Below are 27053 nucleotides of genomic sequence, written 5' to 3' on the forward strand. Positions count from 1 at the left end.
CAGGGCTCCGGGCCGGCTCCAGGGGCTCGGGCACCTCCCGGCCCGGCAGCTGCGGGCGGCAGGACGGCTCCGGCCAGGAGAGGGAGCCGTGGCCCCGCGCACCCCGCCCGCACCCCGCCTCCCCGGCGGGACCCGGCAGTGCGGGCGGACGGGGCCGGGCGAGCCCTTGGCGAGCTCCGGGCGAGCCCCGGCCCCGAGCCCCGGCCCCGCGCCCGCAGGGACCGCGGGACCGCCCCGAGCGCACCGAGCGCGGCCGCGGGAAGGGGCGGGCGGGGCGGAGCGGAGCCCGGCGGCGCGGAGCGGGGACCACGGCCAGGAGGCAGAAGAGGGGAAGAGGAGGAGGAAGAGGAGAGCGCGGCGCGCCGGGCACAGCTGCGCGCTCCCCGCGTCCTCAGGTGAGCCGCGCTGCGTGGCCGTGCGCGGGGGACGCCCGTGTTCTGTAGGCGTGGGCAGGGACAAGGGACACGGAGCCTGTCCCGCCCCGCCCCGCCCCGGCCCGGCCGTGAACTTCCCCACACGCCAAGGCAAAGTTTGTGCCGGAGGAGGCGGATTGCAGCGCGGCGCGGGGGGAGCCGGGCGGCGGCGGTGCGCAGCTGGCAGCGGCCCCCGCACCCCGCCGGCACGGGGGGAGCTAGGAGGGGAGAAGAGGAAGGGAAGAAGAGGAACGGCTCGGGAGAGCCCGAGGAGCGGCGGCCGCGGGCAGGAGGACGGGTGGGCACGGTGAGAGCGAGGTGCGGGGCCGGCATGGGCGAGCGGAGCGCGGCGGGGGCGAGCGCGGCGCTGCCGGGACCCCGCGCACCGCGGGGACCCCCGGCCACGGCTCGGTGTGCGGGGACCGAGCCCAGCTGAGGTTTGTCCCCGCCGCTCCTGCAGCCGGGCTGCCCGTGCCACCGGTGCCCGAGATGCGCAGGGATTTGCTTTAATTCGCTCCCCTGGAGATCTGGGTGTTCCTGGCTGGAGCGCTACGCGCGCTGAGAAATGCAACTTTAATTTTCATCCGGATTGCAAATTCTTGAGCCTGTGATACCCGCTCTGTGCTGTCGAACGGGTCTCTGAAATGGAAGTGGGGAGAGGAAGGGGTCAGGCTTAAGGCGTAGCAGGGAAATAAAGTGGAAGAGACAAGAAAACAGACTGGAAGCGATTAGATGCTGGCAGCAATATGGCCTTTGCTGTGCTTGCTGGGGGCAGCTGCCCCCTTATGTGAAGCGGTTGGGGGATATCTGGAGGGAAACTGGATGGTAAGAATTGTTTCCTGGAAAAGGAGGAGGAAAGGAAACCATCAAGGCATCACTGCTTCAGGTGTCCCTTTTCTCCTCCAGTATCGCTTTCCTCTGTTACAGTGGCAGGGCTTGTTCTTCACTCTGGGCTGATCTCTTGGAGTGTGCCTGCACAGCGCTTGGCACAACCGAATCCTGATCGTGGGGCCTTAGGATGTAACAGTAAACTGGATTATAAATGCTCTCTCACATGCACGCTCTGTCTTTTCATCCTGACCTCTGCTTTGTGAATAGCTGGTTATAATGCTTGGATAAAATTCTGGTTGGCTTTACAGATCTTTCTTTTCTTGTAAAATGATGGAATTTGTTCCATGTATTCAGTTTTTTGTCCTAGGAAAGGCTCTTCACTTCTGGATTTGTGAGATTGCAGCAAGCTCCTTATATTTTAACAACATCTATCTCCTTTGTAATTAAAAAGTATTATTTTCCTGACACTCCATTTTTAACGGTGCCCCTCTTGGGCAAGCAGAACTGTCACCCAACATACGCTTCTATACCTAGAAGGATTGTGAGGTGTTATTTATTAACTGTACTGTGGAGAGTCCATATCTCATAACTTAGAGGGTCATTTATAACGGGTTGCTTTTGGCAGCTCTGGAAGATTTACTTGCTGTCTTGTATTCCTTGCAGGAAAGGCATTCCTTTTTTTCATGGAGAGCATCACTCCAGCCCACAGCCTCTTGGGTGGGTAGGCTTGATGCTGGAAAGGGTCCATTGCCTGCCTGTGATGAACAGGAGAGGGCAAGCAGAGAGGATTCAACTCTAAAATCCAGATATTCTTCTTCCCTGGAAGTGGGCATGGTGGGAACACCTTGTCTGGAGAAGCAGCTAGGCATGTAGGATAATGAGGGACATGGAGAGTAAGCCTGTGAGCACTTGGAGTGGTGGGAGCCTGCAGGGCACTGCAGGGACTAGGAAATGTTAAGCTGGGAAGGTGGGAACTGCTGCATGGAGTTGAAGGAAGGGGCTGTGGGGTGAGAGGTTGTGTTTCTGCCTCCGTGCCTCTGTGCACTGCAGAGGGCAGGGCTGCATCCACACAGCCCTGGGACTGCTTCCCATGTCTCTGCTTCTAGCCTGAGTTCAAAGTGTCTGCATTTGATATGATGCTTGCTGATGTCTGTCCATGCCTGCCTGGAGTCCAGAAGATCCTCTGATCCCTCCAGGGTGTGGAAGGAAAGCTTGTGCATGAACACTTCTCCCCTTCCAGACTCTGTTGGTCTGTGCAGGTATTCTGCATTTGAGCATGAGCATGTGCAGTGGGGATGAGTACTGCCCTGTTCTGGGCTCCAGCCTCATCCCCAGGGTCAGGTAGTGCTACCCAAAAACACCTGGCACCCCAAAGCACAGGCAGATCAGAGAGGAGAGTAGGGAAGTGATGTAACAGCCTGGATACTTGGAGGTGTGGGAAATGCCTCCCTGCTGGCCTCAGAGCTGTAATTGTAAGCTCTAAAATAAGCACTTAGGAAGAATGAGGCAGAGGGATTTTTTCCTAGCCTTATTCCTTCAAGACCTGCACAAACCAGATGCCAGCTCTAGGGAGGAAGAATTACACTCTTTCAGAATAAGAGGCCATATTTTGAGTTCTTCCTTCTTTTCACCTCTGTTTGGATTTCTCTGTTGGTTATTTTGGCAGGCACATGATTCATATTTCTTTCCCCATCTGTCCTTGGTCCCCTCTCTTGTCAAGTGTCCTCCCATTTCAGCAGGACTCTGACTTGCAAAAACTTGCCACTAAGCCCTTGTGACTGGTGGTCTGGGAGAGGTGGTGCCCCAGCCTGGTTCTCAGGCATTAGCCAGGTGGACAGTTAGGAAGATTATATCAGCATGTGAATGCATTCATGTCTTTTTCTTTGCTTTTTTTTTTTTTTTTTTTTTTTATCATACAGTAACGGAGAATGCTTTGGGAATAAAAATAGAAATAGGGAAAAGCCTATATAAGCTGAAATCTGTGAACAGCACCACATTATCTGGGAACTAAAACACATTCTCCAGTGGAGCTCTGCTCTCCTCCTTCCTCCCTCCCTTTCTCTTGACACAGCTCATGGATTTCAGTGCCCCCATGAGCAGAGCCTGTCTCTCTGTGCTGCCAGGCTGGTGCAGCTCTGAACCTGGCAGGTGGGAGCTGGAGCACCTCTGGCTGGGCAGAGTGGGGCAGGTGTGGAGGCAGGAGGGGGCAGAGCTGCCTGTCAGGTGTGCTGTGTTTGACTGACCCTTCTCCACACCCTGAGTGAGGCTGGGGGCTGGTGCAGGTGGGTGCCATCCATGGTTTGGAGCTGCTTTGTTCTGCTCCACCTCCAGAAAAACGTGTGGCTGAGATTCACTGCTGAACTGGAGCAAAGCAGCTTCTTTTGGGAGGTGTTTTAGGATTTGTCTCCCCACACCAGTGCTTTTGCCAGGCACAGGGCTAATCTGGCATTTCTCAGCCACAGAGCTGGTCTGTGTGGGGCTTTTGCATTCGACTGAGCCAGATGAGCTCAGAGTCAGTGCAGGAGGGAACTGATTTGGGGAAATTACTTCAAATGCTGCCTATGCTTTAGGGAGTTTGGATCTTGGCTGGTGTGTTTCCTGTGTTCAGCCTCAGAGGTCCCAGTAACACACATGCACAGAACATGATATTCATAAATTCAGTCTGAATTTGCAGGAAATAAAATACAGGAAAATGTGTGTTCAAGTGTATGTATTTAGTTATAGGATTCTCTAAAAACAGTTGCTTGTAAAGTGGTATTTTCACTACAAGTGAAGAATCATGTCTTTAGTCAGTCCTTTGTTAATTTAACAACTCTCAGTTTCATCAAATAGGAATATATCCCCAGGAATTCCTCTGACACTGGTTTCCCCTGAGTCTGGATGATTATCCAATTACAATTTAAAGAAAATTACAGCCAGGATAATTGGCTAAAGATAGAAGTATCTGGGAGCCTTAGGGAAAGAGAAGGAGAGAGTGTGAGAGAGTGAGAGCTTCGCTTTCTCATATGAGTAAATGAGAATTATTTCAGTCCTTAACTTTTGCAGTGAGTGGATTCAAGATCCCTGGTGTTTGGATCTCCCTCCCTCTTCTCTTCCTCCTCTTCTCTCCCTCCCTCTACACTGTCTTGTTGACTTGGTATTTAGAGGAAAAAGTTGCATTGATTCTTACAGAGTCCTTTTACATTTACATGTGCTAACAAAAAGAGACTGTTAATTTAAACACTCTATTTGCAGCGGAGAATGAGAGATTTCCATGAATCCTGGGCTCAGTCAGGGAGGATGGTAGGTGGCTCCTTCTGGGGACACTAGGAAGGTGCCAGAGCACCATTGGCTTGTAAATCCCACTCAGAGTGGGGCCATCAGAGGCTCCAGCTCTCTCTGGGTGCCCACAGAGGGTCCCAGTGCTGTGCCTGGCAGGAGCCCTGCGTGGTCCATCCCTCCATCCCTGGGACTGGGAGCCTGAGCTGCCCGGGCAGAGCTTCCCGTTGCCTCAGAAGCATTTGGGGCTGCCTTCAAGCCCACTCACTCTTCCTTCTCACTGCTAACAGCTTGCTTGGGCAGGGCTGGGCAGGCAGTGCTGTTTAACCCTTGCAGTGCTGGCTGTGGCTGTGGTCAGGGCTCTCTGGGTGCAGGTGGGAGCTCAGTGCTGCTGCCCATGGCCACAGGATGGAGTTGGGCTCCCTGTGCTGCAGCTGAAACACCAGCACACACCAAAAATCATTCACTCACACAAATACTCAGAGCCCTCTCCAGCTATGCTAAGCCAAGGTGTTACCAGAATTAGGAGAGGGCTTTGAAAAAGGAGTCAGTTTTAATACCTCTCTCTTTATCAGGGAAAGCTGCTGGGTTTGCTTTTTGTTTGTTTGTTTGTTTTCCTCACAGTTTTGTTTAATCCTTCTCGTTACTGAAATAAAATTGTGGTGGAGTGTCTTGCCTCTCTTAGGCCTGATGCTGTTTATTTAGAGGGATGCAGGATTTTTCCAGCATTCTGAGGAAGATTCTTAGGTATTTGATCAATTTGTATGTAAAAGCTTACAAAACGTGACTTAAATGTTTATCCTTAGTGCTGACAGGATGTTGTGGAGTTGTTTAACTGTATATTTGTAACAATTATGCTGCTTGGCAAGAAAGACATGTTTTCTTTTCAGAGGGAATTTTTGTTGGGGTTTATTTTTTGGCCTTTTTCTGCCTGTGAGTTGTGGTTATATCTGCCTTTCTTTATCATTTTACTTTTTGTTTTAGATGTAAATAAAGAGCTAATTACAGTTAATCTCGGTGCAAAGGAATGAAATTTTAAAGAGTGAAAAATAACTCCCATCTGTTGGATTTGCAGTAACGTTTTGGGGTTTGCCTTCTACTTGGAAGCATGCCAAAACTTATCTTGCTCAATTTAAAGTTTTCTTTGCACTGTTTAAACTGGATTTTTAATAATTTATAAAAACAAACAGAAATGGAAATAGCTTTTCAAATTATGTTTGGTCACGTTCTTTGTGTGCTGGTTGCTAAAATGTGAACAGCTCTAACTGAAATGAGTTCAAATCCCACCACCAAATTCTACAGGAACAGGTTGAAGACCTTCTGGAAAAGCATCTATTTTTCATAGTAGTGTATTGCATTTCTCTGTTTCCTGCCTGCTGGGGCTCCATGTGCCAAACTAACCAGCCCCAAAATGACTTGTTCCAAGGGAACTGTTCCTTAAATAGTTACTATTTAAGATAGGCTCAGAACCCCTGTTTTTTGTGGTGGGTATGTGTTACTTTTAGCCCCATCAGCTGCACTGACTGTTGAGCTCAGGGAATCAATCCATACTTCTCACTCATGTGTTATCTTTCATCTCAGCATCTCTAAGCACTTTAGAGATATTAAGATGCACTGCTGTGGTGTGAGGTGGGGAGAGGCTGTGTAAATGTGGCTGGGGAAACAGAGGCACGGATTTCAGAAGCCTCTACTAATGCACTCAGTTCAGGGGACAGCCATTTAGAAGTTCTCTAATGCCTGATTGTCAGGGAGGCTCTGCAATTTTAAATGCACTGCGTTTGGTGATTGATGCCTGCATACAGATTTCATGTAGTTTAGCCAGAAATTCACATTTCTACCCTAAACTAGAGACTGTTTTAAAATCTTCAACCTTAGAGACTTAAGGGAGCCTAGTAAATGGCACTGCTCAAATTCCTAGTTATTTTTTTCGCAGGTTAGTCCTGTTGCAAAAAGTGAAACCTCACCTCCCTCCCACCACAGTAACATCCAGGGCCCCACCTACATGAATTTATTACCAATCTGTTGAGTCAAAGCCCTGAGATGTGTAAAAAAATAATTTGGCAGTAAGAGCCATGCAAATTGACTCTAATACAAATAATTGGATTTGTTCTGTTGAGAAATAGCCCCTCTTCCTTCAAGCCCAGATACCTCCCAGCCCTTGTTTTTAAGAAGGGATCTGGGTGGTGGGGGGAGGCTGTTGCTGCCCAGCTGGCAGGCTGTGGGGGTCTTGAGGGCACCCAGCCTCTCTGATGAGCACAGATGTGCTGCTGGATCCCAAAATGTGTTGCTCTAGCAAATTGTGTGGGTTGCATTTGAGCAGATGTGTTGGGGTGACTGAAGAACAGAACTCAGGCTCTGCTGGAATAACATCCTTGTGGGCTGGGATGGGATTTCCCCCTTATCTCAGTGCATCTTCCTTTCTCCTCCTTCCTTGTCCTCTCTCGTGTTGCTGTGTGAAATTTTGGGAGCCTGTTTAACTCTACTTGGGAGGTTTCACACACACTGACTCCCTGACCCCAGGCCATGGAGAGATAGAAATGCTTTTCTCCAGGCTCCTTGTGCCTTCCTTTTCTCCCTGTGCACAGGGGAGCTGTGCCTTGCATTTCAGCCCTGTTGAATAATCTAGGAGGGTAATGTTTCCCCTTTATACATTTTTTGCCCCCTTATCTGACTAGTGTAATGACTCTCTAGTTGCTGACATGAAGCATCAAGGAGCAGAAGGGAAGCTCAACCCAGCTGTGTTGGTTTTGCCTGGCCTGGTTTTTGGTGGTGATGGGTGTCACAGAGGTGGCTTCTGTGGGAAGGAAGCTGCTGGAGGCTTCTACCATGTCTGGCAGAGCTGGTTCCTGATGGCTCTGAAGAAGGACGTGCTGCTGGACAAGGCTGGGCCACTTGGAGAGGCTGGTGGTGCCTCTGTGATAACGTGTCTGGGAGGAGGATCCTGAGAGTGAACCAACACTGGAGAGGTTCATGGAGAGCTGTCTCCCGTGGGAGGAACCCCACGGTCTGCTCTCCCTGAGCAGCACAGGAAAATCTCAGTGATAAACTGACCCAAAAACCCCCATGCCCTGTCTCCCTGTTCTGTTGGTGGAAAGGAAGGAGAGGTTGGGGGAAAAAGGTGTTTTAAGGGCCTACTTTTACTTCTTATCTTCTTTTGACTCTACTAGTAATAAAATCGCTTTGTATGTCCGAGCTGATTCTGTTTTGCCCTTGGAGTGTTTTTTCCTGGTCCTTATCTAAACTCATGAGCCCTTCATTAATGTTGTCTCTCCTCTGCCGAGCTGTGGCAGGGGAGGGTGAGTGAGTGGTTTTTGTGGGTGCCTGGCATTGGGCCAGTGTCAAACCATGGCACCAACTTCCCAAAGACACTCAGTGATTGCTTCCTCTCAATGCAAAGATGTGAGCCAGCCCAGGGCTGGGCTCAGCACAGATTGGAGAATATGAAGGTATCTACTTCCTGCCACTGAAGGTGCTCAGAAATGAAAATTTTCCCAAGTTTTGGCCCTTTGCAGGAGGGCTCTAGTGCATAGCAGCATTTCCTTGTGTCTCTGCACCTCATAGCCTTTGGAAATGTCAGCAGTGCATGTATTGCCTTTTGTTTGTCTTTCAGCTGGAGGAATGAATTCATTGCCCTTGTGAGATCAATCATATTCTCCCCAAATAATTAATATTGATGACAGTCACAGAATACTGCTGCCTGCAGCTCCATCTCTGCCATCCCACTGTGTAGGTGCTGTGGGTCACAGAGCAGACTTTCTCCAAGGAGGCTCCTGGACTTCAAATTTCAGGGTGCTGTTCTTTGAAGGTTGAATTTCAAGCTGCACTCATGGGGCCAGTGCAGGCAGAGCCTGAGCAGGTTCCCTGTGATGGTGCAACCCAATATTTGCAGAGGGAAATGTTAGAGACACGAGGAGTAAAAGGGATACATCACAGTGGGGGAAGGATTGTCTCACTCTTTGTTTCTCTTTTCCTCATTTTGTCTGTGTGTACACAGCTTTTTCTAGTTCCCTTTGCAGAATGCAACTGTACTATACTGACCAGAAAGGGACAGGTATGCAAAAGAAACTGCTCTGATAGTCACCTGGAGGACCAGGTGGGTGTGTTGGGAGTATGGAGGGCTGGAAGAACCTCCATGGAACTGTTTTTAAGTGAGGTGCTGTCTTGGGGGAGGCTGGTAGCTCCTGGGCTTTCTATTTTAATATTGCTTTAAGTTGATTGATGTGTAAAGCCCACTTGGAGCAGCCTGTCTGAGCTGCAGGATAGGGATTGAAGCATCTTGATGTCTTAATTCTTGTTTGCTTTTACTTATAAGGTTAAATGGGATTAAATTAACATGATTAATATAAGTACCAGGTGTGGAAATGCTGTGTGGCCCAAACTTGAAAAACTCATCTGACTTGCTTTTATCCTAGAATATGTTGTTCATCCCAGGATACCCAGAGTCACTTGAGGAAATCATTCTCCTGTGCCTCAGGAAGAGGTGGGACTTCCACACTGTCAGTAGCATGAGTAAACCTGGTAGTGGTGCTGGAGCCATTGCAGCTGCCTGAGGAATTTGTGGCACCACAGGAAAGCAGATTCTTGGGAAGGGACGTGTAAGACAGTGAGGATGTGCTGTGGAGTGCAGTGGTGCTTGGAGGATTTTTGCCTGTTGTGTCCATCTCTGGAGGAACAAGAATGGAAGGATGTTGTCTGGATATAGAGCAGCCCTCCTGGGAACCTGGTCCTCACTTAGTGCTGTGAAGAGAGAAGATGAAGTGAAGGAGCAGGTATGTAGCTCCCAGCAAGGGCTTGAACTTAAGAAAAGGAGCTACTGGAGTGTTTTTGGCACTAAGGGCTTATTGCAGATGGTGCTGAGCAGGGCTGGGTGCACAGGGGAGATGTGGAGTGGTTGGACCAGGCTGGGCTTGCAAGGAGACACCTCCTGGAAAAGCTGCTCTGGGGTTTGAGAGTCCTGGGCCTGTCCTGAAAAAGGCATTAAGCCCATCTTTAAAGCTGCTGAAATCTGCACTGTGTTCTCTGGGTTTAGAGACTTGTGCTGAGCTAGCTTGGGCTGCTGCTGTGTCCACTGGGGCAGTGGAACAACCTCCTAGGGAGGGTTAGTGGAGCTGCTTACATTGTAAAACCATTAAAAAGGTCAGGATGCAGAATGTATAAATTAAATGCTCGTTGTGAAATGTCTCCAAGTGTTCCATGACAGTTAATTGGACCTTTTCCAGTGGAGGGGGGATGTCACTTTGGATTTCTTAAGTCTTCTCAGGTCTTTGAGCCTCGCTGATTGCAGATTTCTTTTCTTCTGTGCAAAGGTTAGTTTCTCAGTTTATTTTGTGGTAACACAATATGTGCATGTTTCTCAGAACTCTGCCTTCCCTGTAACATAGCTGTCCAAAATAGAAGCATTGTGTCTGGCTTCATGGAAGATCTCAGCTCTCTTTGAAGCACTGTTGGAAACTTTTCATTCCCTGCCTATTCACACATGAAAAATAGACTATCTTAGCTGGGTACCTTTTGCTTGAGCACAGAAGTGCTCTTGTAGCTTAGTGTTTGAGCTGCTCGGTGGCCAGCGTGGATCCATTTGTAATCTGTGCTCTTTGATTCTATAGCTGTGGCTCTACTTGCCCCTCTCCAGCCCACTCCACACATCTCCAGGCAATAGTCCCAGCTGCTTATTTGACTTATCCAGGTGTGCATATTTTGTAGAGGTGACAGAGAGCTCATTTATTTTCGATGTATGAAATGCAGTGTGCTCTGCCTGCTGAATTGGTGGCAGAGAATAATCAGTGGCACCCTGGACTCCAGCAGAGCAGTGTGCAAGTTCTGTAGTATTTCTGCTTCTCCAAGCCTTGAGAGGACCCCAGGAGGACTACAAAGGGAAGCAGGGGATTCCAAATGTTTTCAGGTACATTTTCAAGCCCCCCCTCCATTCTCCATGTGCCTAGATTGCACTTTTTTTATTCTGCTAGGGAGAAAAAAACCTTCTTCCTCTGAATTCTCATTGTTAGTGTTAAATCTGCCGAGCCAAAAGGGTGCCAGGAGATGGTATCTAAATGCCAGCAGCAAATCACAAATTCCCTGCCTGGAAATCTCGCCTCCATGTCCCAAACATTGGCACTGGCACAGGCAAATCTTGCACTACCAAGGAAGCTCCCAGGAATGACTCACTGTGAATGAAAGTCTCCACACTTTCTCCAGAGCTCTGAGCTTGAGGGGAGGCTGCTGCCAGCTCTGCCCTCCCTTGGGAGCTCTTGGTGCTCTTGGGAGGGCAGCCTTGCTTCTGCAATTTGTGCTGCTCTGTTGGAGGAGAAATAGCCTGGGATCACTTCCCATGGTGACTCTGGAGCATCACGCTGCTGAGCTTGTTCATCCCCACATTGGGGATTTTGTACAATGTCATTATTAAAAAGCCATCCCTGGCCTGGATGTACAGGCAGGAAGCCAGGGATGGGCTGTGGTGGGTGACAGGCAAATGGAGGCACTTTGGATGCCTGGTGTCATGTCCTTGGCTGGCAGTGAGCTAGTAATAAATTCACTTTGTACCTCTAAGCTGAGGTACTGGCTGAGAAGACTGTTTACAGATTTTCTTGTTGTGTGTTTGGTTTTGGTTTGGTGTTTTTTCCCTTCAGGGTGCTCAGTAGCCCTGGTGTAAAGCTGTGTGCCAATGGTCAGGTCTGGCCAAGCAAGGCAGAAAGTCCTTTGTGCTGACACAAAGGTGGCAAGAGACACCTCTCACCAGGGCAACTTTCCATCTGACTCCCACTAGTTCAGTTTTTTTTCCCCTTTGCAAAAGCAGGTGTATAATATCTGCTGTGATTCTAGCTGATGAAAAGCTTTCAAGCTGCTCAAATTTCAGCATTTCCTTTGGTTCTGATGACATAAATTACTTTTGTAATAGAAACATTTCAGAGCGAATGCCTTTCAGCCCTCTCTGCTGTCAGGCAGGCGATGGTGAGTGCAGCCACCCTGGCACAGGTGGGACTCCAGTCTGATTGTGCCATGGATGTGTCACAGTAGATGCAGTGATGGGTCTCAGCTCTGGCTGCTGTGATATCCCTGATTGCAGGGCAGGCTCCAGCTCTGCTTGGTTCCTGCTGAAACGTGCCTGCTGTTTGTTTGGGAGCTGCTGCCGAGGCGGATTGGGCTGGCTGCCCTCGGCAGGGCTGGGGGTGTTTTTTCTGAGGACAGTGCTGGGGCCCTGTGGTCACTGTGCTGTGTGTGAGGTGATGATGTGGCACAGCATGCAGGGGAGCAGGGGGAGTGCTGCCAGCTGCCCTTGGTGCTCATCATCACACTGCTGCTGATCCCTCCCTGCTCCGTTCCTGGGAGAGGGCTGGGCATGAGAATGGTGATGAGTGTGGTGATTCCTCCTGGCCAGTCAAGGCTGGGTTCCCAAAACCTGTTTCTGCCTTAGCTCCTCTGGAGGGCTGTGCCTGGGACTGGCCAGTTGCCTTTGGGCAGGGCAGAGAGGGACCATGGGCACACAGCAAAGGGCAGTGCCAGGCAGTGCCCACGGGGCCTCTGGAGGAGATGTGGGGTCAGAGAGACACTGCAAACCCTGGCTGACTTAAAAACCTAAACCAAGATGGTTTATGCTACAGTAATTCTTCCTTTTGTCTGACTTACTCCCGCACATACTGAAAAGCAAAAGTGTTTCCTGGAGGGCTGAGGTGCCTTTTCCCATTTTCCATTAGTGTTTTTGTTTGTTGCTTCTCTGCAGCTGCTTTTTCAGGCTGTCCTTTGTCTGCCTTTTGGATTCTTTGAATTTACTTGAACTGTGCATCTATTTTTCCCCATAAGAAAACCCAGCAAACTCAGTGAGCAGCCTCCTGCAGTGCTGCTGTGTGGTGGTGCAGGGACCAGGGCTTGTGGGCAGGCTGTGATGGGAGCACAGAGCTGTGTCCCTTTCCTCAGCAGCCCATCAGTCAGCCTTCATCCTCGGGTCCATGTGGCACAGAACCAAAGCATTTCCTAAGCTAGCCCACTCTGGATTTTGCCAGCCTTCCTGTCTCTGCATCCCATTTTTTGTGGCTCTCAAATGCTTTTGAATTGGGACAGAATTACAGAAAGAAAATAGTATGTAAAACCTGCTTTGGCTGAAATTATTTATTTCCTCTTTCAGTAACTGCTTTATTTTATATTCCCTTTCAGTCAGAGCACTTAGTGGCAAGGTTCTGAAGGGTGCTTTTGTTCTGCAGGCCGTAGTGTGACTTCTCAGTGAAAAGCAAAAAACCTATCAGCTCTCCCTAGAGACCTGTGGTTAGCAGGGACAAAGACATTTTTCTTGGAAAATGTAACATTGTTCTGTGAGATTGGTACAGTGTCTTTGAGAATAGGTGTGCAGTAGTTACTTTGAGTGCAGTTCTCTTCGTTAATTACTTGACACCTGTCTTTGTTTTTATAATTGTTTGGAAGGTGCGTGGGCTTTGCAGGGTCCATGCTGCTAAAGGCAGGAGGGAATGATGCCTTGCTGAGGTCTCTTTGGCAAGGGTGTTGTATTAAAAGGTGTTTAATATAAAAATATTCTTTTTTTTTTTTTCTGACATAAAGGCTGCTTGTGACCAGTATCAAATGAAAAAATCAAACCTTTCCACCCCCTTTGATGTCAAGGAGACACTTCCATGACTGTGCTTCCCCCCACCCCATTTTTCTTTGCTCCTCACTAGACAGAAGGTGAAAGTTATGAAGAAAAAGTGCTCAGGAAGGAAAAGGGAACAATTTCTGATTTGAAACAAAGTGAACATTTCAAGTTAAGTTCCTTAAAAAAATGCTAGCAAGGGCTGTGATGGATCATTTTCCCTAACCGCTCTATGAATTATTATTAAAATGTTAATTTATGGAGACATTAAGAACACCTCAGAGTATATTGGTCTCGTGAGAAGTTCCTGGAGTGCTGAGGATGTATAAGAGCTCTCCATCTGCCTTCTGGCTGCTGTGATTGCCTGCTTTCTGCTTGTGATTTCTGAGCTGGTAAGCTCTCGTGCTCACTGATTTTATTCCTGGCTCCCTTTAGCGTTTCCTTTTGTTTTTATTTGCCCTGAGTGGATGCAGTTGGGTGCAGCTTTCTGCTGCAGCCTGGGTTTGCACTCACTGGCCACTGGCTCCTTTGGTTGCAGCCACAGAAACTGGTGTTTAGGTGCAGTTCTACAGAATTGTGCAAGAAGTTCATCAGGCACTGCTGGGATTGCATCACAGGCAGGAAAAAGGGCAATGTGGTCTCTCCTGTCATGAAACACAGCAGCAGGCTGCTGGGAAAGGTTGAGAAAACTCTTCTGTTCCTGGCAAGACCAGGGTGGTTTGTAGCCCTGTGATGTCAGGTTTTAAGGGCATTGCAAAACCCACCCCTCTGTGCATTGGGATGCAATGTTCTTCTCCTGTGTCACCACTTTTTATCTGGGGGATGTCACAGTGGTTTGTGGGGTAATGGTGTGGCACAGGAGTGGAGCTGGGCTGGCAAATGCTGGCATGGTCAGGGCATCCAGCCATTTGTGATGCCTCCCCTTGAGCTGCCCTTGGCTCTGTGCGTGTCCCTTCCATGGCCCCTTGCATTCTGTGTGGAGTGGGAGCAGCCAGGACTGTGGTCAGCTGTGTCCCTTTTCTGTAATGGAGAAATTGCTGTAATCTGACAGGCTCTGTGTCCGTCTGTCTCCACTGATAAGATCTCTGGAAAGCCTGGAATGAACCAGAAGTAAATCACTCTGTGTGCAAGGCTTCTGGTTTTGTAGCTAGGTAGAGCAAGAAAAAAGGGATTTTCCTACTAGTAGGAAATCTTGGATACCTTGCTCATGGCAACAGAGACCTGGTGGCTCTGTGAGACAGTTGAAAGGAGCATGTTCCTGTGAGCATAGCTAATGGATGTAAATATTAGCTCACTGCAGACTTCATGTATCACCGAGTGAAATGTAGTAGTTTATTTTGGCCTCAGGCCACGCAAATGGCCTTGCTCAGTACAAGGGAAACTCATCCAAAGTCTGTAGTTGTTCCTGCTTCCTTCAGGGCTGACTTCAGTCTGATTTGTGCAAAATGCAGGAGAGAGTCACTGGAAAATAAGGGTGAGTTAGGACACGCTTGTGCAGTTAGCTAATGACAAATGGAGAGGGAACCACGAGGGATCTTTATTATGGCAATGATTCCCTGCCACTGTTTTCAGCCCCTCTCTTCAAGCATCTCAGTTATCAAAAGTTTCTAAATTCCTGCCAGAGGTGCAGTGTGTTGGATCTTCCTGTCCAATCTGATGGCATAAAGATGTTTTATCTTTCTTCAGCATTTCCAAGGGGTGGGAATACTTAATGTTGTTTCTTCCCTATGGAGTCTTAAGTAACATTGGGAGCTGGTTGTAGGTGGCAATAGAGAGAGATTTGATAAGCAGCTGGAATTTCAATTTGGAGGAAGGTGGTAGGGGATGATCAGCCCTCTCAGCTGGACCCCAGGGAAGAAAAACCCTCCCTTTCTTTCTTGCTTCTTGACCATTTTTGAAAGCCTGATGGCTTCAGAGGCAGTGTGCAGCCCTTTCCATGGACTGTGCAGGGAAGAACAGGCATGCTTCAGATTTCCTTTGTCTCTTTGAGATGAGCCCAGCAGAGGGAAGGCATTGCACAAAGGCTTTTCAGATGTAAGCTCTGAAAAGGAAGGATTCAATATCCGCTGCTGGGTTTTGGGTAGTGCAGTTCACGTGTCACATTCTTGTTAATCTCTGCAATCTGTGCAATCTTAGGTGTTCTCTGCTTATGCTCAAAGCCCTTCTGTGTACTGCATATATTCTGGACAGGTTTTTGAGGGACATGTTTAAGGGAGCTCTGTGGCTTCTCCCCCCGCACTTTTAATGCACCCTGATGGAGCAGGTTTCTCTGTCATCTCGTGAGCACATTCCTGACAGTATCACCATGCTCATTACTGCATCTGCCTGGCAGAGCTGAGATGCTTTGATGAAGTTCAGCCTTTTAACCATCTCTTCTCCCTTTGTGATCTGACAGCACCCAGGAATATCAAATATGACCTTAACCCCTTTAATGAGAGCATCTAGTAGATGTCAGTTTTCATGACTACCAGCTTATAAATTGCATCCTGAAAAACCTAGAAACAGGGAAATTTAATTCCAGTGAGCGAGCAGCTCTGAGAGCCGAATGCCAGATACTGGAGCGGGCAGCCAGTGAAACTCTGGCAGTGTACATTTATCTCAAATTACAGGAAATTGTGTTCTGTAGCAGGAATGGAAAAGTTTGGGATTGTTTTTAGCTTATCAGTGCTGCTGAGAAAGTATAAACCTTTGTTTAGACCCTTTCTGAAAAGTGTACAAACCTGGTGCTTGTTTACTCTGCAAGTTCCGAGGAGGGTTTGGCAGGGAAGAGCTGGTGAGCTGTCTTGCCTCTGCTGCCTGCAGGAGCAGGCTGAGGCTGTCTCTGGCCCCTTTGCATGTTTGCAGCAGACCCTGGCAGCTCAGCCTGCCCTGGTGTGGTGTCCTGTCAGTGTCCAGCGTGCCTTCAGTGCAGATGTGCCGCTCACCGCCGCGAGCGCTGCGCTCGTTCCTAGAGATGAGCAGAGGGGGCATTGGCAAAGGACCTTCTTTTGGGAGTCAAAGCTTGGGATTTGGAGCCTGCAAACGTCCATTTGACTCTGTGTGCTCCCTGATATAGACTATTCTGGTGACTTAAGGCAGTGAGCTGGGCTGGGCTCTTCAGAGCCATCACCTGCCTGTAGGCAGAGCAGAGCTGCCATGTGAGTGCTGTTCTTAAGAAATCTTAATGAAATAAAAAGGGATGTGCAGAATTAAAGGATCACTGGGTGGGTAGAGGGATAAACACATAAAGTTAAAAAATGGGGTGCAGTGATAAAACAGTGTCGGATAACCAGGTCTGTGTGCTTTGTCTCCCAGGATGAAGATGGTCAGTGTCCTGCTGGTTTCACTCTGGCTGTCCGTGGTCACCCTCGGCAGAGGCTCGGGTAAGGATATGGCTTGTGATGGACCTGCCCACTTACTGTGCAGAGGAGAAAACTGTCTGCAGCTAGTTTTGAGCCTTTACAGTATTTCTGGATTAAATGGTTGTGTGTTGCATTTTAGTCTATAGGACAGTGGTGAAAAAGATAATGCAACATAGTTCCTCATGCAATGGAGAAGCAAAAAAGAGAGAGAGAGCTTTATTTAAAGAAACACATACATAGGGTAATACATGCAAAATAGAATAGAAAAGACTTATTGGTCCAAGAAGGCAACACCTCATTGAAAACATACTTTCTGCAAAGTATCACGAGACACTCACATGGCTCTCACGCACCCTGCAGATGTATAATCATTGTTATAATTTCTTGTCCTTGTGAAGCCTGACAAACTCAAGGCTTCAAGGCTGATTTTTCCCTGATTCCCAGCAGCATCCAATGACAGTTGTATGTAAAATACTTCAGTAAAATGCATGAACATAATGTCAGTTCTGGGAAGTGTTTTACAATGCTCTCTGTAGAGACAACCAGTGTGGTGCGAGCAGGTGCATTAGCAAATAACAACATCACCGTGAGCAAAAAGTGCTTTGCAAACTCAAGCTACCCCCTTGGTTGGTATCATTATTGCCCTTCTGTGAGGGGTGAATCCAGGGCCCAGCCCATGATTTTGCAGGAAAGACCTCGGCTTGAACCTGAGCTCTGCTATCCCTGGTTGGATCCAGAGGGGACTGAGATTCAGCTCTCCGGTTCTGACTCATGTCTCAGCAATGCAAGGGGAGAGGGGAACTTCTAGAGTAAGAGGAGCTCTGATACCCGTCTCACTGAGTCACTTTCCTGACAGGAAATATGTTGTCATGCTCTCAGCTCCTCTGGCACTCGTTCAGCCCAGCTCTTGTGAAGAGGCAGATTGTGCATGTCTCGGCTCCGGACTTCCTATTTGGGGGTGGAAGGAGACAGCATGATTTGCAGGAGGCAAGTGGAAAGAGGGAGGGAGGAAAGAACAGCAGCTGGTTTTATGGGGGGAAATGTTCAGAAATAAGGGCTGTGCAAGGGGTTTGACAAGCCCCACCATGAACCCTTGTCCCTCTGCAATGCTGGCAAACAAGCAGTTACGATATTCCCCGAGCAGATGAACAGCTCTTCTGTCATTCTCTCTTGGACCACACTGAGTTATTGTGGGCCAGATTCACAACGTGCACTTCAGCAAGGTTCATCTCAGTGCAGTGTTCATCACAGAGGCTGAAGTGTGGGAGGTTTTTCTCCTTGGGCTGCCCAAGGGCTGCAGGCACTCAGAATAGGCTGTGATCTTTGGTGAGGGATATCCCATCCTGGCTAACAGGGGCTGGGTGGAAGTGGGGAGCAAAGGAGAAAGATACACAGCCCAGGTCTCCTCCACTCAGCCCTAGGTAGCAGGAGTGCCTGGGAAGGAGGGACCCAGTGCCATGGAGCTCAGCTGCTCGCTGGGAAAATCCCTGCTTTGCTTGTGCTTCTGGACGAGCTGTTCTGCTCTCCACCAACGCAACATCCTCCTCCTGCTGAGGCAGCATTACAACACCCCACGTGCAGTCATCTTGGGCTTTTGCAGAAATGGGAGGTAGGTGCAATTGAATCAGGATTGCCCAGGAAATGTTACAGCGGCTCTAAAAGCTGACGCAGTCGGCTGGGAAGAGGCTGATTTCAGTCAGGTGAAATGAGCACCCTGGCATTTGGGTCACACAGGCTCGTGCCAATTCATCTGGCAGAACCAGAACACTCTATGCATTTCTGTAGGGCATTTAGTACTTTTTAAATATTTCTCCTCCAGCAGAGATTTGCTGGACAGGGTGGTCAGAACCCTGGGTGATACATGAGACACATGATCAGTTAAAATACATTCTCCTGCAAATCCACTGCAGTGTATGCATTTAATTTCCTGCAGGTCTGTGGGTGTCAGACACAGTCTTCAGTTCAAAGCTTCCTTTTTGTGCCATGGACTTCATAAACCGGTTTGGGCTGTCAGAATGTCCTTTGTTATTCATGATGGGCTTGGATGGCTGTTTGTACTTGGATGGAGGGGCAGCCGTCTGTGCAGCCCTCTGTTTCTCTGCAGGGTTTCCTGGGACTGGCACCAAAAGGAGACTGGAGCTCATTTCACCCTTGCAAAGTCATAAATACAGAGCAGTATGGGAGGCTGGCCTTGTTCTGGAAATGTTACAGCATTTGGGCTTGCTTTTCCTTCTTGAAGCAGGGCATGTAGGTGGGGGGAGCAGAGCTGAGCTTATCTGGAGTGAATGCAGAAGGGCTGTGCACAGTCTACAGCTGCCCTGGTGGTCACCTACCATCAAGTTGGGCCATGGAGACAGGTGGCTCTCTCTGGGGAACCCAGCTCCTGGGATGTTTAACACGTGTGACTTGGTAGGGATTTGTCATTTCAGCTGAGTCCTTTTCTGTGCTTTGACTACTAAGTCATGTAGTGCTGCATTGTTGGGACCAGCTCTCTCTCTCCAGCCCAGCTGGACTGAGGAAGGCTGGAGGCAGGGACAGGAGTCTTCTTGTGGTTTGCTGTCACCTTTCCTGCCTCTGCCGTTCTTCCCAGTGGAGCAGTGGGAATCTGGTCAGTAGTACTGACCAGGGGCTGCCTAAGCCAGGAGTACCAGATGTGCTGAGTTCCAAGCTCTGTGAGCTTAAGGAGGAGGTGAGGAACCAACACTTGGTAAATTTCAGCTCTAAAATGCCAGCACTGCTCTGTCTGCAAGTGGCCTTTCCATCCAGTTAAGCCACTGTGGCTGTCAGTCTCTCTGGCAGTGTCAGAAAGCTTTAGCATTATGTTTCAGCCTGCTTCCTACTAGAGAGACAAACCCACAAGCTTTATTTCCCCTCCAGATTTTGCCTACAGCACTGTGGCTCTAAACATCTGTTCTCTGGGCTCTGCTGTTTCTGCTGCATATGGAAGCTGGTGCTGAAACAAAATGAGTTGCTGAAAGGGAGGTGCAAGCTGTATGAGGGAAGAAATGTGATCTGAGTAGTGTAGAGTAAAAGATGTAGAGCCTGGGACTGAATTGGTGCCTGAGTCTTGTATTCACTCCCGCTGGATGTGTGGGCAGATCTTTTCCTAGTCTTGAGAATATACATGATCTGCAAGGAATGGGTTTGAATTCCTCACCAGTGACCTTTGGGTCAGGCTTGCAGTGGTATTCAAGGTCTTCTGCTTTCCTTGCCTGGCTAAGCCATCCTTAAGATGGAGCTCATGTTGTAGGATGCTGAATGAACCGAGCTGTTCTGATAGCCAGGGAAGGATAACAAAAACTGATGGACCTGGGTCTGGTTGTACAGTAGTTTCTTTGGCACTACTGAAGTCATATAAATATACACTGGCTTAAAAGAGATTAAAAACCAGTCGGACAAAGAACACAACAGCCAGTATGAATACAACATAATGTTATCTTCCTATTTCTGAACAAAGCTGGCCAGTGTTAGATACTGACTTATTTATAAGATGTTGCTGTAATTTTGCTTCTTGTTCCATTTTTTTTCTCTCTGCTAGTCAGGCTGCTCTCTCACCCTCCAAGAGCTCTGAGCTTTTGCAGGGTGTGGGCAGGGGAGATGACCATGGTTGGGAGTATTTTCTTAGGGAATTGCAACAGCAGAAGAATATTGCTGCCAGGAGAGGAGGAGCAGCCTCATGCTGATTATCTAACAGACTCATGTAGTGTGAGCAGGTACCTGCTGGGCATAAATAGCCCTTTGGAGGGGCAGTCATCATGTTTGCAGAGAAACTGCCTCTGTAGCTCCTTTGGGGGCTATCAGACAGGCTGTGTGGAGGGATGAGCCCAGGACTGGGCCAGAATGATGCCCCAGCATGGCAGGCTTTGGCTGGAAGGCAGCCAGGAGCTTCTCTCCTGGGAGCTTTATTTCAGGCTTTGCTGTTCCTTGCTGGATTGTGAACGTGTCTATTGACACTCCCCCATATCAGAGGCTTTCAGCTACTTTGGTTTTGTCTGCTCTGAAGTTGGCTCCAAAGTGCCAGATGTCACCAGTGTTTCTGGGTTCAGGTGGTGGCTGGAGCAGTGAAGTTCTGGCTGCAGTGAGAAAGAAACAGAGGTCTGGCTTCAGAGGTCAGAGCCAGTGTCTGCACTCTCTCTCCTGAGTGTTGAACTGCACTGTGTGTCTCTCATGCTTAGCAGAGAGGCAGAACAGTTACTTTTGGCCAGGAGAAATCTGCAGATTAATAAATTACTGTCTGTAAAACACTTTGAAGATGGAAAGCCCTGTGCAGCTCCTCAGGATTATTACTATATGGCTCTTATTCTAGTGATGGGTTTTCAGTGGCCTTATTTTCTTTATGATTTGTGACAGCCCCAGAAGCTGAGAAGCTTATTTTAGTGTGTAAAGTCAAAAGGAAAATAGATTAAACTGCATTATTGTTTTCTAAAGAGACTAAATCCCTCCCCCACCATCATCTCCTGGGATTTCCTGACTTCCTCCTACTCTTCCAATCTCAGTTCTTGCTGTCCTAATTTAGGATGTGATTTTGTAACCATCCATACCCATCTGTGAGCTACTGTGGTTGTAGAAGTTGATGGCACTTGGGGGTATGAAGTCATTTGACACTGAGGGTGTTGAAAGGTGCCAGCCCTGGAGTGGATGGAGATAAACCCAGAGCAGAGCTGACCTGGGTGCAGCTGCCAGCCTCCCTCCACACCAACCAGAGCTGTGCCCACTGAGGAGATGAAACCTCACATCTGCTTCTTGTCAGCTGAGGAAATGGGTTGTGAAGGGTGAGCTCTGTGCAGGCTCATGGTGTGACCTCTCTGTGCTGAAGTGCAGGAGTGAGTGGAGGAGCAGCTGCTCTTGGGTGTTGCTGACAGGGTATTGAACAGTCACTTCTGCTGCTCTGTGTGCATCCAGCAGGGCAGCAGGAGCTGTCATGTCCCTCTGGCAGCCACAGAGGTGTGCTCTCACTGCCTGACGTTTTGGGGCACCCAGGTGACTCTGCTGGACTCTTGGACCCTTGTAGAGCATTTCACTGCCTGCTGCATCTGTTCAGTTCCCATCCTTGCCCCAGGACAACTGCTGCAGCATCTTTGTAATGCAGACATCTCTGGGATGGACAGGCAAGAATTGATGACTGTATTTTGAAGCAGGGAGCAGAGCACCTGGCTAAATGCAGTAACTGGCCTGCATGGGTTTAGCTGAGCAAGCCTGTTGGTAGAGCCAGGAGTTTAGCCTGGACCTTGTCAAGTCCCAGTGTGGTGTCCCAGGCACACAAGAGCCCCTGCCAGCTTAAGCACAGTTCAGCAGTGATGCTGATCAGATAAACCCCCTTTTCATCTGCCTGTCCTATGTTGCATTTTGTAATGGGGTGTTCCATTTCCTGTACCTCTCCTCTTCCTATGCTGATGTGCTTTGCTTCACACAAAAATTTTCTCAATGAAGTCAGATGGAAAGTAGCTGTTTGCTCTTCTTCTCCTTCAGGGAAGCAGTTCATGCCCCTACCTTTATCATTTTGATCTCAAATTTAAAGAAAGCCTCCAGAAAAATATGTCAAGCTTGCTAGAGAAATCTGAATATAAATTTTTTCTTTTAGTTTTTTTTTTTGGCCCAGTTGCTGGAGGTAACCAAAATACTCTGCCACATGCAGTAAACAGCTTTATGCACAGATAGAGAGTGAAGTCAGAGAGCTCACTGTGGAGGAGTTCTAAGAGACACAAATAAAGACTACCCATGTTACAGGCTGTGCTTGATGAGATAAGGCGATTCAGAGTCAGAAGCTCTGGGCTCCATTACAGAATCATCATTTCTTGGATGTCTTGCTTTGGCTGCTTCCCCTGAAGTCAACAGTTTATGCAATCAGCTTGTTTTTCATGACTTTGGCAGAGGCAGGTTTTCACACCTGTTCAAGTTAGGCATTCAGGGTCTAAAGGTAATCGACCACAGTGTACAAATGCTTTTCAAAACTGAGCCATTCTGCAACAGAAAGTCCTTTCCCTTTTTTTTTTTCTCAGCTATCCTACTTATTCAAATGATAAAAGCACCTGGGGAGAGAGAGACTCCATCCTAGAGTGCAGCATCCAGATGAGAAGCTTCTGTGGGGGCACCACAGCTCAGTGGCAGCACAGGATGAATATGATGAGACTTGGGAGAAGTGTAAGACCATGTCAGCAGTGCCATCACAACACAACTACGTGGATGGGGTTGGGCTGTGTGGGAGGTTTGTGCCAGGACCACTTCTCCTCCTTGCTCTACTGGAGAGGCTGTGGGAGGAAGGCAGTGAGGTTATGAGAGGCCTCTTTGGATGCATTTCCACTGAAAGGGAGATTATAAATTTCTGCAGAGTTGGCACAGCTTCTAGGCTGAGCCTCCAAGGGAGCATTCAGCTACAACCAGTTTTTAGGTGTTCCGTGGCCACCATCACTGCTGAGAAGTAGTGAGAGCAAATGGTGAGAGCCAGCTGATCTTGGCTGGGTCTAACCCAACTTCTGTGTCATTCCCACCCCTCTCAGTGTGTTTTGGTTTGTGCCTCTTCTCCCAGTTAAGGGCAGAGCTTCTCATTTGTTGTGTTCCCTGCTTCTCTCCCTCTACCCTGTTGTGTGGTCAGATGGGATAGTGCTGAGCAGAGAACACTGCCAGGGAGCAGGGGGTGCAGGGTGGAGAAGGGAGAATGCAGACACAGTGGGGAGAGTGGGTGCTCCTGGCACTGGCATCAATGGGAGATGCACCCATGCCTGCTGCTGGCCACAGCTGGTGCCTCCTGTGCTCACAGCACTGCTCCTCCATTCACCTGGCTTCCTCTGCTTCCTTCTCCCTGACTGAGCTTGAAAGATAGTGGTGAGGAAACTGACACACAAGCAGCTGCATGCTGATGTTAGCAGCAAGTAGGCTCTGAATAGCCAATAGAGCTTAAAATAGTGGAAGGAGCACAAAATAGTGTGGGGAGCTGTTGGATACAAATAAAGTTATAGCAATAATAATGTAAGTATCCCCTTTACTTAATGGATGTGTGTGCATATGTTGCCCCATCTGCTGGGCTCTGCTGCAGAAGTGCCACCACAAAGGTTGCTGTTGTCACAGGGAGAAGAGCACTGTCACAGCTGAGGAGGAGTTTCACAAAGGTGTGTGTGTGTGAGGGGTGCCCTGCAGTTCTCACACATTCTATCAGGCAGAGCCTGGCTGTCTTGGGAGTAAAACACCCCAAAATGTAGAAATAGCAGTGTAACTGTCAGCATGGCACAGGGAGGAGGGAAGCACCAGTTTCTGTCCTTGGTGTTTTATATGCTAGGGACTGCAGCCTGTGGTGTTCCCCATCTCTGCTCTGAGTGATGGCAGCACTTCTGAGCACGGAGTCATGCTGGGTGGCTTTGCCCTGGCAGCCTGGAGTCCTTGCCTGGGAGGGAGGCACAGCCTGGCATCTCAATTTACCCCTGTGCTCTGGGTGTAGCTGCTCATCACCAGCAGCTCTGTGCTGTATCTGGGTTCAGCTCAGAGCTTGCAGCACCCCAGGGCAGGGCACACCTGGGGAGCCTTAGCACCACCTGTTTGCTGTGACAGAGTCCCTGAAGCCAGGCCAACCTTGAGACAAAACCTCCAAGTACAGCTCTGACAGCAAAACAGTAACAGTCCCCTCTTCCCAAGCCAAGAAGGCAAGGACTGGGCATTGTTTTAGAGAAATGTAGGAAGAAAAAAAAGAAAATGGTTGTATTTATTTTCAATAACTCATTCAGGTTGAACGGGTAAGTAGTTTTACAGTGCTGATTTATGGGCTGTTGCAAAATGCAAGAGCTGCTCATGATTGCAAATTTCATTGATCTTGACTCGAAGAATTTCAGTACAGTAATGTTTTATATAGTTTCCTCTCTCCCCAGTCCTGCCATTTGAAGTAATAAGGATGATTTGCCTTTATGCTGCCCAAGAGGAGACACAAGTCAGGTGCTGGGAAGAGAACCTGGGCACCCTGATTTACAGCTCTAGATCTGCTCCTTTCAGAAGGGAAGCCTTTCTTTACAGAAAAAAATGCCCTGTCTCCATGAGTAACAGGCCATGCTTTATCCTGCAGTTAGCAGGCAGTCTCTGCAGGCTCATTTGTCTTCATCACCACTCTAGGGACACCTGACCATGCCTAGTTCATGGCCCCACCAGCATAAAGCAGCCTGCTGGTTCCAGTTTGCCCTAATCATGGTGGTGATGGGTCATTATGCTCCTTCCCATGGTGTGAGGCTTCCAGCATGGTTTGGTCTTTGAAAATGAGCCTTGGCACTGCCTGTGGTAGCAGCCATGGTGTGTGATGCTGTGCACTTTTGAAAGATCTGTGTGTTTTTAGATGGTGAGCACTCTCAAGATATTTGGGTTTGGTGTTCCTGTGAACAAATGCTTGTGTTCTGGGTAGCTTCACTGTCTTTTCCTAGCCCAATTCATTCTCTTCCTGCAGAAGTAGCACTCTGTCATATGGGTGTTTGGCATACTGCAGGAGGAGCAGTGCAGCTTGCATTTACAGTTATGTGTAAACCCGCCAGAAAACATTTCTATTCTTACTGGCCCAGATTCTCCTGCCCATGACTAACCACTGCTGAGCCATAGGAGTTAGCATCACTGCCTCTAAATGCTGCAGGCCTGTCTTCTCAAAGGTTTATCTCTGCTTTTTTTCATTAAGTATGAATTTGGGGGCAAGCTACATCCCACTGTCTATTTAGGGAAGAATAAATGCCAGAAACACTGCTTTGGGTATGTGAAGTCAGTTCAGAAGAATTCAGAAGAATTTGGCTCAAAGAGCATATTGTATTCTGTTTCTCCTCGCAGTCTGACTTCTTCTAATATCTGCAAATGGGAGAGGCTTTGCAGTGTCGTCTCTGGTGAGCCTGTGTGTGATATGCTGAGACACTGCTCACAAGGACTGCTGCAGGCAGCACACCCCTCTCCTGTTTGACTCATTTTGGGTTCTCAGACGTCAGGCTGCCCTAGCAAATGCCTCCCAGCAGCTCCAGGAGAGGCACTGGGAAGTGTGCCATGCTGTGCTCTGCCTCGTCAGTGTGGGGAGACAGGAGGTGCAGTGACAGCAGCTCCGTGTGCCTCAGTTGGCTCTGACAGGGCAGGTTGCTCTCAGGTTGCTCTCAGGTTGCTCTCAGGTTGCTCTCAGGTTTGCTGACACCCTGGTACTGAGCTTGGCTTGCACTGAGTCCCAGCCTGCCTGGGCATCCTCATGGGTAGGAGGAATGGAGTGGGGAAGAGCTCTCGGAAGAGAAATGGGTTTGGACTGTCATGAAACTGATAATGACAGGAATATTTTTTAAAAAAGTAATTAAAGAAAAGAAGCTCTATACAGCTTTTTGTCATGCTGGCTGGTTTCTGTCAGTCCAAGTCTGCTGCAAGCCACACTCAGCCATTGCCTGTTGTTGAACTGTGCTTGGGGTTTGCACCTGGGCACTGCCTGGGAATGCAAGAGAACCCACTGCTACCTCCTCCATACTGTCCTTCTGCCCCCCAGCCTCCAGTTCTAAACTTCACTATCAACAGTCTCTCTGTATCACTTGTTACTGCTTGTACTCATTGTGTGTGCACATGAATCCATCACAGGAAAGACAGTCCTCACTTCCAGAGCCCCTAGTCCAGCTTCTTCTGGCAGGGAAAGTGACCCACTGCTCTAAGGGAGGGTTGATGTCTGAGTTCTTTTTTTTTCCCTCCTCTTTCAGAACATCTGTTTCCATCTTCCCTATCGTTGTGTATGGAAGCACAAACACCTCTGGCATTACTGTCATCCAAATTTTATCTTCCCACATAAGACTCTTGTGGTAAATTTTCTTGGAGCCCTAGGAAGCCTAGTTTTATGCAGGAATATCCTATTCTAGTGTCCTGATGAGAGATAAATAGCTTGGCAGGAACGTAGGAGGTGTACAAATGAAAACAGAAGTTTCCAGGTTCTCTAGAAATGAACACAATGTTCTTGCTCTGTTTTATGAAAGCCCGGTGTGCTTTCATTGAGAACGTTATGGTTTTGCCTCTGATTTTAGTGGGGGCAGGAGCAAGGGCTGTGGGGAGCATGGGCAGAACTGTTCTCCTCCTGCAGACTTGCAAGCCTAAGGCACCTTGTTCTTCCTGGCTGCAGAACGCTGCGATGACTGGGGCGTGGACACCATGAAGCAGATCCAGATTTATGATGGGGAGCCTGCCAAGATCAAATGCCCACTTTTTGAGACCTTCTTGAAGTACAACTATAGCACAGCCCATTCTGCTGGCCTGACCCTGATCTGGTACAGGATCGCCCAGGACCGGGACCTGGAGGAGCCCATTAATTATCGACTCCCAGACAATCACATCAGTAAGGATAAAGACACCCTTTGGTTCTGGCCTGCTCTTCTCAATGACACTGGGAATTACACCTGCATGCTCAGGTAGGTTGTGTGCTGCAGTTTCTGTAGGTGTCAGTGCAATCAAAGGATTTCCGTGGAGGTGGGGAAATGATGCTGTTAGCACCAGATCTTTTTGTGGGGAGACGACCATTTACATAAGCATTAATGGGAAAAGAATGTTACAATTATAAGACTGCTCAGTGCTGAGCCAATTTACATGGCAATAATGCTTGGAGCCTTGCAGACACTAATGAGTGTGTCTCTCCTTGCTGCAAGTGTCCGTGAAAATATTATTGCAGAGCCC

At 48.7% G+C, this 27053-nt stretch overlaps 1 protein-coding gene across 3 annotated transcripts in view; it reads left to right on the forward strand.

Annotated features, from left to right (window-relative positions):
* Positions 1–291: 291 nt before the first annotated feature.
* IL1RAP (interleukin 1 receptor accessory protein) overlaps positions 292–27053 on the forward strand; it is a 46428-nt gene continuing 19666 nt past the window's right edge. The window contains exons 1-3 of one of the 3 annotated variants that reach the window (XM_079315060.1): positions 292–395; positions 16369–16436; positions 26506–26791. In XM_079315060.1, coding sequence (XP_079171186.1) covers positions 16370–16436; positions 26506–26791 — 353 coding nt within the window. In that variant the 5' untranslated portion in view covers positions 292–395; position 16369. Of the gene's footprint in view, positions 396–14527; positions 14549–16368; positions 16437–26505; positions 26792–27053 lie in introns of those variants that run through there. The other 2 variants (XM_079315058.1, XM_079315059.1) reach the window with 2 other exon arrangements.

The sequence above is a fragment of the Erithacus rubecula genome, assembly GCF_903797595.1.
Source record: "Erithacus rubecula genome assembly, chromosome: 11".
In the NCBI taxonomy this organism is placed as follows: Eukaryota; Metazoa; Chordata; class Aves; order Passeriformes; family Muscicapidae; genus Erithacus; species Erithacus rubecula.